We start from the raw sequence: 15,240 nt of genomic DNA on the forward strand, positions 1-15,240 counted from the left end.
CCCGTGAGCCGTGGCCGCTGAGCCTGCGCGTCCGGAGCCTATGTTCTGCAACAGGAGAGGCCACAACAGTGAGAGGCCCGCGTACCGCAAAATAAATAAATAAATAAATAAATAAATAAATAAATAAATAAAAAGAAATCTACTGCCTTATAATATATATTTGCAGAGAAGCAAGTACAGGATGGCATAACCTTCATGTCATTTTGCATATTTGGGAGGGTGGGCAGATCTGCTGCCTGACAGTGATGCTTTATGTTTATTCATTCATTCACTTTGTATCTATTGTGTCCCTTCTTTGGGCTGGCTGCCGTGCTGGTTGATGGGAAGTGAAGAGGACACACATGCTCGCTGTCCTTGTGGGCTTAGTGTTGGGCAGCAGGGGGCCACCCAGACTACCCGCTTCACCCTTCTCCCTCATCTTTGCGAGCCTGGTAAACGGTGTTCACATCCAAAGCATTTGGATACCAAGACCTTCATGGTGATGCCTCTCCCTTTGGCCAAGGCATCTTAGCAAGCATGCCCTCCTCCCAGACATTTGCTGCCTTCTTGGTCCTGATGGAGGTAGTATGATTTTGAAGGCTGAGGTAAAATCAGGATAATTCTTTTAAAAAATGGGCAAAGCCTGTGGTTGCCTACGTTGTAGCACCCTGCCTTCTAGTCCCCAGCCATATTTCAGGGGGGCAATAAATTCACTCAAGTGAGAGAGACTCCATGGCATACTTTTCTAGCAGCTCTGCTCTGTTACATAAGGTATTACAGGAGGACTCCCGCTGAGAGAGTGAAGTTGTCAGTGATGAGTGGACTCGTCTTGGCTTGCTCACTGAGACATGCATGCTCTTTGGGGCCCATGGGCGTCTTTCCCACCCCAGACAAGCCACCACCATCTCTTTGATAGGTCTTTTAACCTTGTTCCTAAGAAGCAGAAAACTCAGTTTTAGGGAAACAGTAGTTATACCTGTCAGAGAAAGTAATACCTACAGCTGAGAAGCGATTGTATAATGTGACATTTAGCTTTTAGAAGATTCAAAGTATTATATCCTTTTCATCCCCTCTGGCCTATAAAACCCGCCAAGCAGCTTTGCATTGGTTGTTACACCAGCCTTTAGAACTGTACCTGGAGTGTTGGTGAGTTCGTGACAGCATGACTGGAGACAGGGCTGTTGTGTGCTGAGCTGACTGTGTAAAGATGATTAGAATCATTAACAGAAATGCACTATGTGAATGACAGAGTCTGAAACATTATTCTGCCATCAGTGTCAGCACATGTCATCTTGTCTTGCCAGTAGCTGGGGTTGCAGTCATTCATCCAGAAAAGAGGACGACGTGTGATGATTAGGGTAGACAGGAGCAAACAGCATTATTCAACGGCAGACCTCTTGAATCAGTAGGCATCACCGAAGCAGTCTGACGAAGCAGGTGTATTCTCTGCTCCGGTGCAGATTCAGGTGGTTACTACAGGGCCTTTTGGAACTCCTCGAGGTCTTTCTTTCAGAGGGTGCTCAGCAGATTCTGTCTCACCGGGGTAGTAAAGGCTTTGGGGCTTTTCCCCAAGATATTCCCGGAGAGCACCAGTCAATCTCTTGGTGCAGATTTTAGAGCAATTATATAAGCTATTTATGTGAGAACCTAGATTCAGTGGCTGCCTGTTTATTTTGAGCCTCGACAGTAAAATTGAATATTAGAATGGAAAGATTAAATATTCTGAGAGCTCTGATGAAGCAACATGCATGCTGTGTTGTCAGGACTGAAGGAAAGCAGGGAACCTGGACTCTGAACTGCAGAAACAACATCTTCCTGTCATTAAAAAAAAAAAAAAAAATAGAACAGGTATCCTGAAAGCTGTTTCTGAAAGGTAGTGTTTTAAGAAAGTCTCAGGATCCAGTTCTTTTAAAAGAAAGTGTTCAAATCACCAGAAGATGGTACTGTTCTTGCATGCACCGATTTGAGGGGCTCTTGTGAGCTTGTGCCATGTTGAAAACCAGGGCATTGCTGAGATTCCCAGAGGCGTTTCCCCAGTGAATGCTCTACAGTGGAGGGTCTGCCTCTCGGCCTCAGGGATACAGAATCCTGCCCTCAAAGACTTCCAAGGATGCCTGTAACTGTGATGCGGGCTCACATTTGCAAACTCACAGAGACTTACCCGGGGAGCAGACTGGCAGCTTACTAATCGCAACAGGAACTGAAATGTCAGCCTGTCTAAAGAACATAGGTCTGCCTGCCCTGGGCATTTGCTCCCTCTCAGCCCGATTCCTTAAAAGCCAGATTCTATAGGAAACCACATTTACTTGGTGATTTCTGGGAGAGCAAGGAATGAAAAGAAGAGGAGCTAGTCATTTTCACGAAGGGTCTTGCATGTACAACTTGAGGCCCCCTCAGGCACCAGGGGGAAGAGTGAGCCAAGGGAACTGTATGTTGAGTTCACCTAAGCCCAGAGGATGCTGGCAAGAGCCCCGCACCTGTGACCTCAGCAACTCTCCGTTTTTCTCTGTTTTCATGGCTGATCAGCACCTTGCCATCCGGTGTCCATCTCCAGACATATGCAGTTCAATCAATTAGATTTCCCACATTCTCCATTACAGTTGAGTGCCAACCTTAAGATCGTTCGGCGGGAGTTTTGTACGTCCCAAACTTTTATAGGAAAGGATGCATCTCTTTTTTTTTTTGACATTTATCATGGTTTATTTTATTTTTTAATACGCTTGCTTTTTTTAACATCTTTATTGGAATATAATTGTTTTACAACGGTGTGTTAGTTTCTGCTTTATAACAAAGTGAATCAGCTGTACATGTACATATATCCCCATATCTCCTCCCTCTTGCGCCTCCCTCCCACCCTCCCTATCCCACCCCTCTAGGTGGACACAAAGTACCGAGCTGATCTCCCTGTGCTATGCGGCTGCTTCCCACTAGCTAGCCATTTTACGTTTGGTAGCGTATATATGTCCACACCACTCTCTCCCTTCGTCCCAGCTTACCCTTCCCCCTCCCCAGGTCCTCAAGCCCATTCTCTACATCTGCATCCTTATTCCTGTCCTGCCCCTAGGTCCTTCAGAACCGTTTTTTTTCTTTAGATTCCATATATATGTGTTAGCATTTGGTATTTGTTTTTCTCTTTCTGACTTACTTCACTCTGTATGACAGTCTCTAGGTCCATCCACCTCACTACAAATAACTCAATTCTGTCTCTTTTTATTCCACTGTATATATGTGCCACAGCTTTATCCATTCATCTGTCGATGGACACTTAGGTTGCTTCCACGTCCTGGCTATTGTAAATAGAGCTGCCTTGTGGTACATGACTCTTTTTGAATTATGGTTTTCTCAGGGTATATGCCCAGTAGTGGGATTGCTGTGTTGTATGGTAGTTCTATTTTTAGTTTTTTAAGGAACCTCCATAGTATTCTCCATAGTGGCTGTATCAATGTACATTCCCACCAACAGTACAAGAGGGTTCCCTTTTCTCCACACCCTCTCCAGCATTTATTGTTTGTAGATTTTTTGATGATGGCCATTCTGACTAGTGTGAGGTGATACCTCATTGTAGTTTTGATTTGCATTTCTCTAATGATTAGTGATGTTGAGCATCCTTTCATGTGTTTGTTGGTAATCTGTAATCTTCTTTGGAGCAATGTCTGTTTAGGTCTTCTGCCCATTTTTGGATTGGGTTGTTTGTTTTTTTGATATTGAGCTGCTTGTAAATTTTGGAGATTAATCCTTTGTCATTTGCTTCATTTGCAAATATTTTCTCCCGTTCTGAGGGTTGTCTTTTCGTCTTGTTTATGGTTTCCTTTGCTATGCAAAAGCTTTGAAGTTTCATTAGGTGCCATTTGTTTATTTTTGTTTTTATTTCCATTTCTCTAGGAGGTGGGTCAGAAAGGATCTTGCTGTGATATATGTCATAGTGTTCTGCCCATGTTTTCCTCTAAGAGTTTTATAGTGTCTGGCCTTACATGTAGGTCTTTAACCCATTTTGAGTTTATTTTTGTGTATGGTGTTAGGGAGTGTTCTAATTTCATTCTTTTACATGTAGGTGTTAGTCCATTTTTCCCAGCACCACTTATTGAAGAGGCTGAATTTTCTCCATTGTATATCCTCGCCTCCTTTGTCGTAGATTAGTTGACCATAGGTGCGTGGGTTTATCTCTGGGCTTTCTATCCTGTTCCATTGATCTATATTTCTGTTTTTGTGCCACTACCATATTGTCTTGATTACTGTAGCTTTGTAGTATAGTCTGAAGTCAGGGAGTCTGATTCCTCCAGCTCCGTTTTTTTCCCTCAAGACTGCTTTGGCTATTTGGGGTCTTTTGTGTCTCCATACAGATTTTAAGGTTTTTTGTTCTAGTTCTGTAAAAAATGTCATTGGTAATTTGATAGGGATTGCATTGAATCTGTAGATTGCTTTGGGTAGTAGAGTCATTTTCACAATATTGAGTCTTCCAATCCAAGAACATGGTCTATCTCTCCATCTGTTGGTATCATCTTTAATTTCTTTCATCAGTGTCTTATAGTTTTCTGCATACAGGTTTTTTGTCTCCCTAGGTAGGTTTATTCCTAGGTATTTTCTTCTTTTTGTTGCAGTGGTAAATGGGAGTGTTTCCTTAATTTCTCTTTCAGATTTTTCATCATTAGTGTATAGGAATGCAAGAGATTTCTGTGCATTAATTTTGTATCTTGCTACATTACCAGATTCCTTGATTAGCTCTAGTAGTTTTCTGGTGGCATCTTTAGGATTGTCTATGTGTAGTATCATGTCATATGCAAACAGTGACAGTTTTACCTCGTTTCTGATTTGGATTCCTTTCATTTCTTTTTCTTCTCTGATTGCCGTGGCTAAGTCTTCCAAAACTATGTTGAATAATAGTGGTGAGAGTGGGCAACCTGGTCTTGTTCCTGATCTCAGTGGAAATGGTTTCAGTTTTTCACCATTGAGAATGATGTTGGCTCTGGGTTTGTCATATATGGCCTTTATTATGTTGAGGTAAGTTCCCTCTTTGCCTAGGAAAGGACGTCTCTTGCTTGATTCCCATAATGGCTAATCCACTGTAGGTGAATTTTGCTGGTTTAACTCAGACCGCATTCTCTTTACTAAGTTCTAAGGAGGCCCCTTACCCTAGCCCTCATCATTTGACAACCCAGTTATAGCACTGTCCTCGGCCAAAATTTTCTTTATTCCTAGTCACGTCCTTCAGCCTTTTGAGAACCACTCTTCTTTCTCATTTTTGAAGATGCCCAATGAATTATTTCCCTGTTTTTAGTCTTCCAAAAGGGAACAAGGTATTGATATTGCCCAAGTATGGGCTAATGACAGAACCCCAGCTGAGTTTCCCTGACATGGCCTGGATGGCACTCCTTCTCCATTCTCTGCTGGTACTTATAGCCTTTACTCTCCCAACTGAGCACCTCATTCAATATACTCTTGCCTGAAGTCATTCTCTCTCATCATGCCATCTGAACTGTAATCTCTTTGAAGGCAGACCTGCGTCCCAAACTTCTCCTTCATAGGGTCTAACAGTGTGTGTCTTAGTTCAGGCTGGTATAACAGAATACTGTAGACTCGATGGCTTATAAACAAGAGAAATTTCTCACACTTCCGGAGGCTAGGAAGTCCAAGATTTGGCATCTAGTGAGGGCTCACTTCCTGGTTCATGGATAGCTGTCTTCTTGCTGTGTCCTCAAGGTGAGGGAACTCTCTGGGGTCTGCTTTATAAGGGCAGTAATCTCATTGATGAGAGCTCCACCCTCATGACCTAATGTCTTCCCAAAGGCCCCATCTCCAAACACCACCACGTTGGGGATTAGGTTTCAACGTAAGAATTTTGTGTCCATTCAGTGGACAAATATTCAGTCCTTAGTAGCATGCTTGGTGTATGGTTGGCACTCAGGAATCCCTTGTCCTTTGGTCATTTGGTGACAAGGTGTACCTTCCTTTCCTTCTGTCCCTCCCCTCTTACTAGCTGCTCGCTCCTGTGATAGTATGAAAGCGGAGCAAGAGTAGAGGGAGGGACAGAATGAAGCCACGTCCCTTGTCAGTTTTGTCTTCCCAGACAAAGGGGGGGCCCAGATCCATCCATCCAGGTGTGAGGTCTGGGCATGGAGTCGAGGCACCACTGTCGGGGTGGGGTAGGTGGCATGAAGAGGTAAGCCAAGGGAGTGAACTGAGAGAGCATCTTAGAAACCGAACACCAAAGCCTGGGTGACCACCCAACAGGCCGGCAGTCTAGATGGGGCCAGCCAAGAGGGAGACCATGCATGTAGGCCACCAGCCCGGAGGCCAAGGAGAGGAAGAGAGAGACCCTGCCAAGAGCAGGTTTTGTGGTAGCCCCCAGTGATCTCCTGTGCTGGGGATTCTGTAGGGTGCAAAGGGGCCTCATCCCAGATGCACTCTTCAAATGTGCTGCCAATCCACTGGGGACAGGAGAGAAAAGGGCAGAGTGGAGGCCCCTATGTGTGTGTGTGTGTTTTGTTTTTTGTTTTTTGTTTTTTTGTTTTTTGTTTTTTGATTTTTGATTTTTGGTTTTCTTGCGATACGCGGGCCTCTCACTGTTGTCGCCTCTCCCATTGTGGAGCACAGGCTCTGGACGCGCAGGCCCAGCGGCCACGGCTCACGGGCCCAGCCGCTCCGCGGCACTTGGGATCCTCCCGGACCCGGGCACGAACCCGCGTCCCCTGCATTGGCAGGCGGACTCTCAACCACTGCGCCACCAGGGAAACCCCCCTATGTGTTTCTAGAGCCATGAGGGGTACCCTGGTCAGGAACTGTCCGTTTGTGTCCCCTGTCCAGCCTCACACAGAGACACCTCCAGAGAACTTAGTTAGATGCCTGGAGAAGGGCTTCCCAAGACTTGAAATCAAGCTGAAAATTGCTTCCAGAACCTTACCATGTTCCTCTCAGAAAGCCCCCTGAAGGGTACCCAGCCATGAGGAGTCTACTCCTCTGGTTATTTTCAACAAGTCACATGTCTGGGCCCAGAGCTCTGAAGGCAAACTGGCTTGAGAGGCCAAGTGGCAAATCATAATTCCTGCCAGGGAGGACAGTTGAGCCAACTGATGTGCTCCTTCACTTGGGGCTGGCCAGACTTGCCAAACAAAGGGCAGAATCAATTATGAAATCCTTTAGCAGGAAGCAAAACTTGCCTTCCTGCTGTCTTCACTCCACAACATTCAGATCTATTTCCTTTCCGGTAATAACGGTAAGAAATGAAATCTAGTTTATATATCCTTTGAAGGATGGTGTTTGCTTCTGTGTCCAAGCCAACAGATCTACACGCAGGGAAATGCACACACACGTGCACCCAGGCCTGTGTGCCCTGCACGTGTGAAGACCATGGAAAGCATTCTGCTCTCCCAGAAATAAGAAGATGTTCGCCCATTGAATTTCTTAAGAACATTTTCATGTTGGCTCTTTTTTAATGAATTGCCAGTCTGAACACTGAGAGATGTGAGTTCTGGGCCCATTTTAGCTCCCACCTAGCTGTTAACATGGCCCCTCTAGGTCTCAGTTTCCTCAGCTTAAAGGGGACCCTCTGATCACTCAGAGCTCTGACGTCCTCTGTTCTTAGCACCGACCTGCCAGTTGAGCAGGATGACGCCACCTGGGCCTGGAGCTGGAGTGTTTTATTTTCACTGTGGAGGGAGGAGAATAAATAGAACAAGTGCCTCTAAAAAATTCATGACTTATAAAAAGAAACGAAATTGAGTTATTTGTAGGGAGGTGGATGGACCTAGAGTCTGTCATACAGAGTGAAGTAAGTCAGAAAGAGAAAAACAAATACCTTATGCTAATACATATATATGGAATGTAAAAAAAAAAATGGTTCTGAAGAACCTAGAGGCAGGACAGGAATAAAGACGCAGACGTAGAGAATGGACTTGAGGACAAGGGGAGGGGGAAGGGTAAGCTGGGACGAAGTGAGAGAGTAGCATGGACATATATACACTACCAAATGTAAAACCGATAGCTAGTGGGAAGCAGCCGCATAGCACAGGGAGATGAGCTCGGTACTTTGTGACCACCTAGAGGGGTGGGATAGGGAGGGTGGGAGAGAGACGCAAGAGAGAGGAGATGTGGGGATATATGTGTATGTAGAGCTGATTCACTTTGTTATACAGCAGAAACTAACACACCATGGTAAAGCAATTATACTCCAATAAAGATGTTAAAAAATATTCATGACTTAAAATACTTGACTGAGTTGAAAGGATGTTTCTGTCTCTGCACCTGCAGGAGCTAGTTAATGCTGGTAAATTCAACAGAGAAAGCGTTGACATACTGCTTAACCTGGAAAATCAATTATGTGATGTGCTTAAGTCTTTTTGTTTGGGAATCATGAACTCCCGTGATGAATTTTCTACTGCCACATTTTTGCTACCGATATACCCACTCTGCCTTCTCAGTTCTCACTGCCCTGTCTTCCTGTGGCATTAAAAGAAGAAGAAAAAAATCAGGGGAATTCCCCAGTGGTCCAATGGTTAGAACACGGTGCTCTCACTGCCGGGGCCCAGGTTCGATACCTGGTTGGGAAACTAAGATCCCATGAGCTGCGAGGCACAGCCAAAAAAATGAAAAAGAAAAAGAAAAGAAGAAAGATCATTGTCAGCTCATGTGAATGCTTTATTAATCATTTGTGGAGTGGTCTAGAGCTACAGGGAACCCTGACCCTGGTTTTTGTTCCGAATTACCTTAAAAAACATCTCCTGTGAAAAATGTGGCATCATTTCTCATCTAAGGAGGCAGGAAGGCTAAGTTTGATGGAATCAGGGCCAAAGTCAGTCAAGGAAAAAAAAAAAAAAGCAGGACAACTTGTAAACCTCCTCTGCTACTGAGCAAAGCAGGCACCTGGCCAGCGTTGAGCAGGCCTGGTGAATGCAAGACAGACAGCTCACAAAGTGCTGCTTCCTTTCCAAACTGCCCCACCTGCCTCAGCAGCTGCTAGGGCTCCCGACACAGCCTCACACCCCTGCCTGCTTCCTCCGCCCTCCGAGCAGACACTTGGCATGACCACGCTCTCCACACGCTGTTGGGGAGCACAGTACTTCCCGTCCCCTCTCTCGGTACCCCTCCGCCCTGCCCTGTTGCATTTCGTGTATTACATGCCAAATCTGACACAACACTAAGGGTTTTTTTTTCTTTGCACAGTAATCTTGGAAAATATGATGACTTGTAATTGTCTTTTTTTGTTTGAGGCCCTGTGGTTTGAGGCAAGGTCGCTGGGGGAACGGCCTCAGTAAGAGGAGGCTCATGTGAAATTGGTTAGAAAAATGTTCCAACAACTGAGAGTGAGGAAGACGTCCAGGGGGTGGGCATTGCTGGGGCTGAGCTGGGAAGAATTAGGCCACAGGGTGTTGGCAGTTTCCTGCATAAGAAATTACTCTGATCCAGAGGTAAAGGAAGGTTAATTGGCAGAGTTTCAACTTCATTAGGTAAACACACATCTGTCCCCAGTCTAATTTCTACAAAGACAGAGAAGAGAGGAAGGAAAAAGGAGTCAGGGTAGAGAGCTGGAAGAAGCTGGCAACAGGGGAAGAGTCGTAAGCTCTGGGTGGAGGGCCTGTACCCATGCGGAGGTGGCCCTTGGAGCATCCTTCTTTCTTTTTTTTTTTTTATAATGAAGTTTGGATGCATATAACAGTACAGAAAAATATTAAGAAGGAAACACATATGCACTCATAATCCTGCAAGAGATCAGCACTATAAATTTCTTTCTTTCCAGTCTTTTTCCCTTTCTGAATATATTGTAACATGGTTGAGCTCATACTGTAGCTGCAATTCAGTACCCTTTTTTTTCCACTTAATGTTGACATACTACAGTTTCTTGCGCTTTTGTAAACTCTGTGTGGTTTATGGCCGTGAGATGGTTTGTCTTGTGGATGCCCTCTGGCAGGATGGCCCCTTCACAGTGGTTAAGGGCATTCCTATGGGGCAGGTAGCCCTGGACTGGACTCTTGGCCCCCTGCCCCATTTACTAGCCCGGTGACTTGGGGAAATGACTTCATCTCTTGAAGCCTCAATTATTTCATCTGCAAAATGGGCATGATAATATCACTCCTTATAGAGTTGTCACGAGGATTGGGCAAGGCAGTGCTTACTGACTCCCTCTCTGAAACCGCCTCCTCCTAAGAGGGAAGTAATATTATCGTTTTACAGATGAGAAATTTCGTCTAGGTGAGGTCACTTGCCCAGGGTCCACGGCTAAAAACTGAAAGAGCCGGGATGTGTAACGGCAGCCATATTCTGGAGCCCCGCCTCTTGCCCACCATATTATACTCTTACTTGGGGTCACTTGGCCAAATCACCCAGCTAGTAAAGAGCAAAGTTGAAATGTCAAGTCCAGAGCCTACGTGCTGTGATGATCCCTGAGACAGTTCTTTGTGGGTCTCGTATTCTGTGGGTTTTACTTAAAACCATTTTTTCCTGGGTCCTGTTACTGCATCAGGCACCGGGAGGCACTGGTGGGTTGGGCTGGGGGTGGTCGGATGCTTTTGCTGGTCACATCAGTACTTTTTCAGCATGCAGAAGAGAGTCCATGGAGGTTTTTTAAAGTCACAAGTATATGATACCCAGAGAGAGTCAGGACAGGTATCAGCAGCAACATGGATCATATGCTCAAACCCTCCCCCCATTTCCATCTTTCCTTAATGATGTTGATAATGAGATGGTTCTCTCTTTGCCTTTGGTCCCCTTTTCCCCTGTGCAAGAATGGTGTCCAAGAACTGTGCCCTGGCTGGACTCTCGGCCCTCGGACATTTGCCAAGTCCAGCCTGTCTCCCACCTACAGCCAAGGAGATGCCATTGATTGCATTGCCGCCTCATCCCCTCCAGAATGATAGGGTGTGAGAGAAAAACAGATAGTGCCTGATATGCAAAGAAACTCCTTTCCAGTTTCCAGGGTATGACTGGTCTGTGGGGAAACCTGGCAAATGGCCTACCAGCCTTGGGGTGAAAAGGGGCAGAAAGCTTAGAACCCTACCCAGCCACAGGGGCCCGTCAGCCTGCATTTTGTTGCAGGTCCCACATCCAGAGCGGATCTAATTTAGAGCCATCCCAGTGACTCTTTCTGAATCGCTTGGTTATTCAGCAGATTAAATCTTAATTGCAAATGCGGTTTCAGCGTAGGAGTACCATTGTGCTTGCTGGTTTCAGGCCATTTTTGCTGAGCCGCGCTTTTCCAGAAGGCTGTTACAGATTTAGAAAGGGGGAAATGGTATTTCATTTGTCCATCAGAGCTTTGTTTTGCAGACTGAATTTATTTTAGTGCTTGTTTAAAGGTGCCAAAACCTGACATCCTTGGAGAGAGAATTGCTCAATTTTTTTGGAGAGCTTCTCTGGACTGTCCAAACTACATCTAGAAAACACTGTCTGTGGTCCTTATGTGAGAGGCCAGGCCTGCCAACAATCTCATGTGGTATCATTTTGATTAATTTTTCAGAGACCCAAGAAGCCACCTCCTCCATCGGCTCCCGTCATCAAGCAAGGGGCAGGTAATGTACCTTTCGCTTCCGTCAACACACTGTCTTTCTCTTAACTGTTTTCCCTAACAAAGGAACATATCATTAAAATGTATCCCTGTTATAGCCTCCCAAAGAGAATGACCAGAAAGACTTTGTTTCGGAATAAACCAGTTTTGTTTGCTTTGTTTTTATTTTTATTGTTTTAATAAACCCCTTTTGTGGAGAGAGGTTCTGGTTGTCTGCTTTGCCTGTGCCTGCCCGTCGAGGGTCAGCCTGGGGAGAGGCTGCTTCCCGTGGGTCACAGCTTCGCTGGGCATGCATAGCAGTGCTGAATTTTCGATTTCTGTCCCGGGTGGTTAACCAAAATTTGTACTTACTTCACTTGCCCCCAGCAACAAAAAATGTTTTTCCAGCAGTACTTTCCCTCCCTCATGATTCTTTTCTCATCTGGAAAAGAATCCAATTAATTCACTTTTTTTGTGTGGCTCAGATGTTAAGGTTGAATACTATAGGAAGACTTGATGTTGTTGGACACTTGGTAACTCATTGTACACTGGCGTCTCATGCATAAAGATGAGCATTCCTAGTTCCCGGTAGAACTCCTCTTTATCATTGTTGAAACAAATTTTAGGGAGAAATTCCTCCGTGAATAACTAGTTACGTGGCATTTTAAAAAATTAACAACAAAAACTGAAGAAGAATAGGGGTATTTTTAATTCTACACATGCATAGTTATGATACTTCTGTAGCATTTAAAGTATGAATACATTTCCAGATTGGTTTATTCAACAGATTTATTAGGAGTGATGTTTTTCCCGTTCTTTTGGCCCACCAAGTTGGGGGAAAAAAATCAGCTTGACCTCACATTCCTTTCCCATTCCCTTCAGCATAGTTGAGAATTACAGAGATTAAGCCCCCAAATGGGATGTTAATTACATCTCCTGCTCAGTCCCCATCCTTGTGTGTGTTGAGCAGTTTAATTTTGCCACCTAGTGGTTCTGGCTGGATAAACGTTTTATTTTGCTGAAATTAAAGCACACTATTGATTTGCTTTTTTTCTGAAGATCCTTTTCCCTAGAAGCCTTGGTGACAGGTTAGAGACCGAGGAGGTGAGTTGAGTGGTCCCAGGCTCAGGTGGCCTAGAATGTAACTAGGGTTGGATTCTTCATGGTAGTAGGACTGTCGGTTCCTCCTGTGTCTCTAGGAATGGTACTGAAATTCTTCATTAGCGTTAGGAGACCAGATTGTAGCATGGTAGGCAAATTCTTATCCTTTTAAGACAATTTGAAAAGGTTGTGCTGGTTCTCTAGGGGCATTTAATCTTCCTAGATTACTACTACTGCTCATTTATCCTGCTGTATAATCTTGGGAACTGCTTTGTAATGGGGAGGTAGATATTCCTGTTTTCCTTGTGTTTGGTTATTTGACAAAAAAAATCAGGTACAAAATTGATAGAAATCAGATACAGTGTTTAACTTTTAGTGAGTCATTAAAGAGTTAAGGTAAAGTGTGTGTTCAGTGGATTTTATTTTAAGTTCTTTTGGCTTCTGATGCTGTGTAATTGAGATTTTAGTACCAAGCACACATCCATAGGGTTGGTCATATAAGGAGTTTGTCAAGTACTCAACCAAGTCCATAAATCAGAGGACTACTTGTGATGGGTTTCATGCTTTAGCTATTTTCCAAGTACCCTTACGGACCTGAGGCCACTGGCATTGATGAAGTTCCCTGGTGCGGGAAGCAGCTGTGCTCCAGGCGTGTTAAGAGGAAGGGTGAATTGGCACATTTGGGAAAATGTAATACATGAGGGATTCAGATGCAAAGGACCTAGGGAGAACCACCGTATCTTCTCTGTACATCCTCCCTCCACTTAAAAATGTGTTTAAGAGGTAACAAACTACCAGTTATAAAATAAATAAGTCACAGGGATGTAATGTACAGCATGGGGAATATAGTCAATAATATTTAAATAACTTTGTATTGTGTGTAATGTATAAAAATATTGAATCACTGTTGTACACCTGAAACTAATATAATACTGTAAGTCAACTAAACTTCAATTTAAAAAAAATACACGTTCTAGTTACTATTGCTGCGTAAGAAACCACTCCAAATTTGGTGGCATAAAACAACAATCTTCTTATGCCCGTGGATTTGTTTATTTATTTATATACATTCCCCAACCACACCAAGTGGTCTCCTGTGACTACTTTGATGCGTAAGGAAGTCAGATTTAAATATCAATAAATATTAGTGGTGTTCTTGTAAATGAAGGATGCATAGGCAGGCAAACTTAATGACATACGCCAGAAGTGGTTTCTGCTCCGTTTCTAAGCAGCTTGTGTTTGCCAGATAACACCAGCACTCAGCTTAGGAAAGGAAAAAAACCTGTTGACTTTGCTGTACCTGATAAATATTTAAAATGCTAGTGCATCTAATAAATGGATGGGGGAAACATTTCCTAATCATTGCCATCCTTTCCCCGCCAGGTACCACTGAAAGAAAACATGAAATTAAAAAGATACCTCCTGAAAGGCCAGAAACGCTTCCAAATAGAACAGAAGAAAAAGGTATGAGATCAGGTCTTCGTTGGCACTTCTAGAACGGCAGGAGACAGAGCTGTCTGTCACAGGGCTAGTCCCTATTACCCACAGAATTTGCTTTTCCTTTGGAATATGGTGATTATGGTTTTGTTTTGATTGCTTTTAACTTTCCTGTTTCTAAAGAAATAGGAGAGAGGTTTATGTGGTGCTTCTTTGGGCCAGCATTTCTCATCAAATGAAAAACAACCAGCCTAATCACTTAACACGTTGGGGCTCTTCCATCCCAGTCTTCCTGCCATCACCGCCCTCCCCACGCCAGCAGCATCCTGAAGTCCGCATGCTGACTGTAGGTTCCTAGAGGGCCCCGCTGTACCAGCCAAGGTTCCCAGCCAGCCTAGTGCCCCAGGTGCTCATTAGCTGCTGCTGGGTGGGTGCGGCTTAGAGAAATTCCCATCCAGCCAAATGAAAGCTGTCAGTCACTGCTGGGCCTTTGACTCTGGCTACTATATTGTAGACACATCCTCGGTCAGGAATGTTGAGGGGGGGGGGGTGGCATGGCAAAACGGGGAGAAGCAGCCCAGTGCCCACAGTCCCCTTCACGGGGTCAAAAAGGTCATTTTCAGGGAAGTACCGTAACCTGTATCACACAGTCAGTTTTATGAATGTGTTTGACTCCTGTGGTCTGCGTGTGCCTCCCAAAGAAATCCGCATGCTGTGGAAGGACTCATTTTATTAGGTGTCTAAGATTTGATTGATCACACATTTTACAGGGAAAGTGTTACGTTATTATTATGAACAGGAGGCAGAGCAAATTCCATTTTAAAAAGCAGTTATTTTGTAAGTCACGAGAGAAATGCTGAATTAATGAATGTAATTATTTGGAGATGCTCCTGGGTGGCCTCATGAAATTTTATTGTGAAATTTAATATTTTATATCAGCCTGCCGGAAGTTTTACCAACATTGCGAGTTCTTAGGAAGTTACACCTCTGTCTTTCACAGTGAACAGTTAAAACTTGAGTTGTGGAAGCTCATTGTGAAGGCCAGGTCTGCATCACAGATCAATGAAAAAATAGCTATTGAGTGTGTACCATACAAATAGTTCTTTGATAAAAGTGTGCGTGTTGTGACATAACCAAACACCACCCCTGTCCTCACGGAAGACACATGGCTGGTTTTGGGCTCATAGCCAGGCTCTGTGATGAGGACACTGCCTGCTCTGTTCCATGCTGACTAGCATATGTACTCGGCT

The 15,240-nt window shown here is 44.3% G+C and overlaps 1 protein-coding gene across 17 annotated transcripts in view; it reads left to right on the forward strand.

Moving 5' to 3' along the window:
• SH3KBP1 (SH3 domain containing kinase binding protein 1) overlaps positions 1–15,240 on the forward strand; it is a 341,435-nt gene that overhangs the window by 270,980 nt on the left and 55,215 nt on the right. For 14 of the 17 annotated variants that reach the window (XM_059050822.2, XM_067023819.1, XM_059050824.2 and 11 more), the window contains 2 exons: positions 11,426–11,477; positions 13,937–14,017. In XM_059050822.2, coding sequence (XP_058906805.1) covers positions 11,426–11,477; positions 13,937–14,017 — 133 coding nt within the window. The remainder of the gene's footprint in view (positions 1–11,425; positions 11,478–13,936; positions 14,018–15,240) is intronic. The other 3 variants (XM_067023812.1, XM_067023816.1, XM_067023822.1) reach the window with 1 other exon arrangement.

Source organism: Kogia breviceps, chromosome X (genome assembly GCF_026419965.1).
Source record: "Kogia breviceps isolate mKogBre1 chromosome X, mKogBre1 haplotype 1, whole genome shotgun sequence".
In the NCBI taxonomy this organism is placed as follows: Eukaryota; Metazoa; Chordata; class Mammalia; order Artiodactyla; family Physeteridae; genus Kogia; species Kogia breviceps.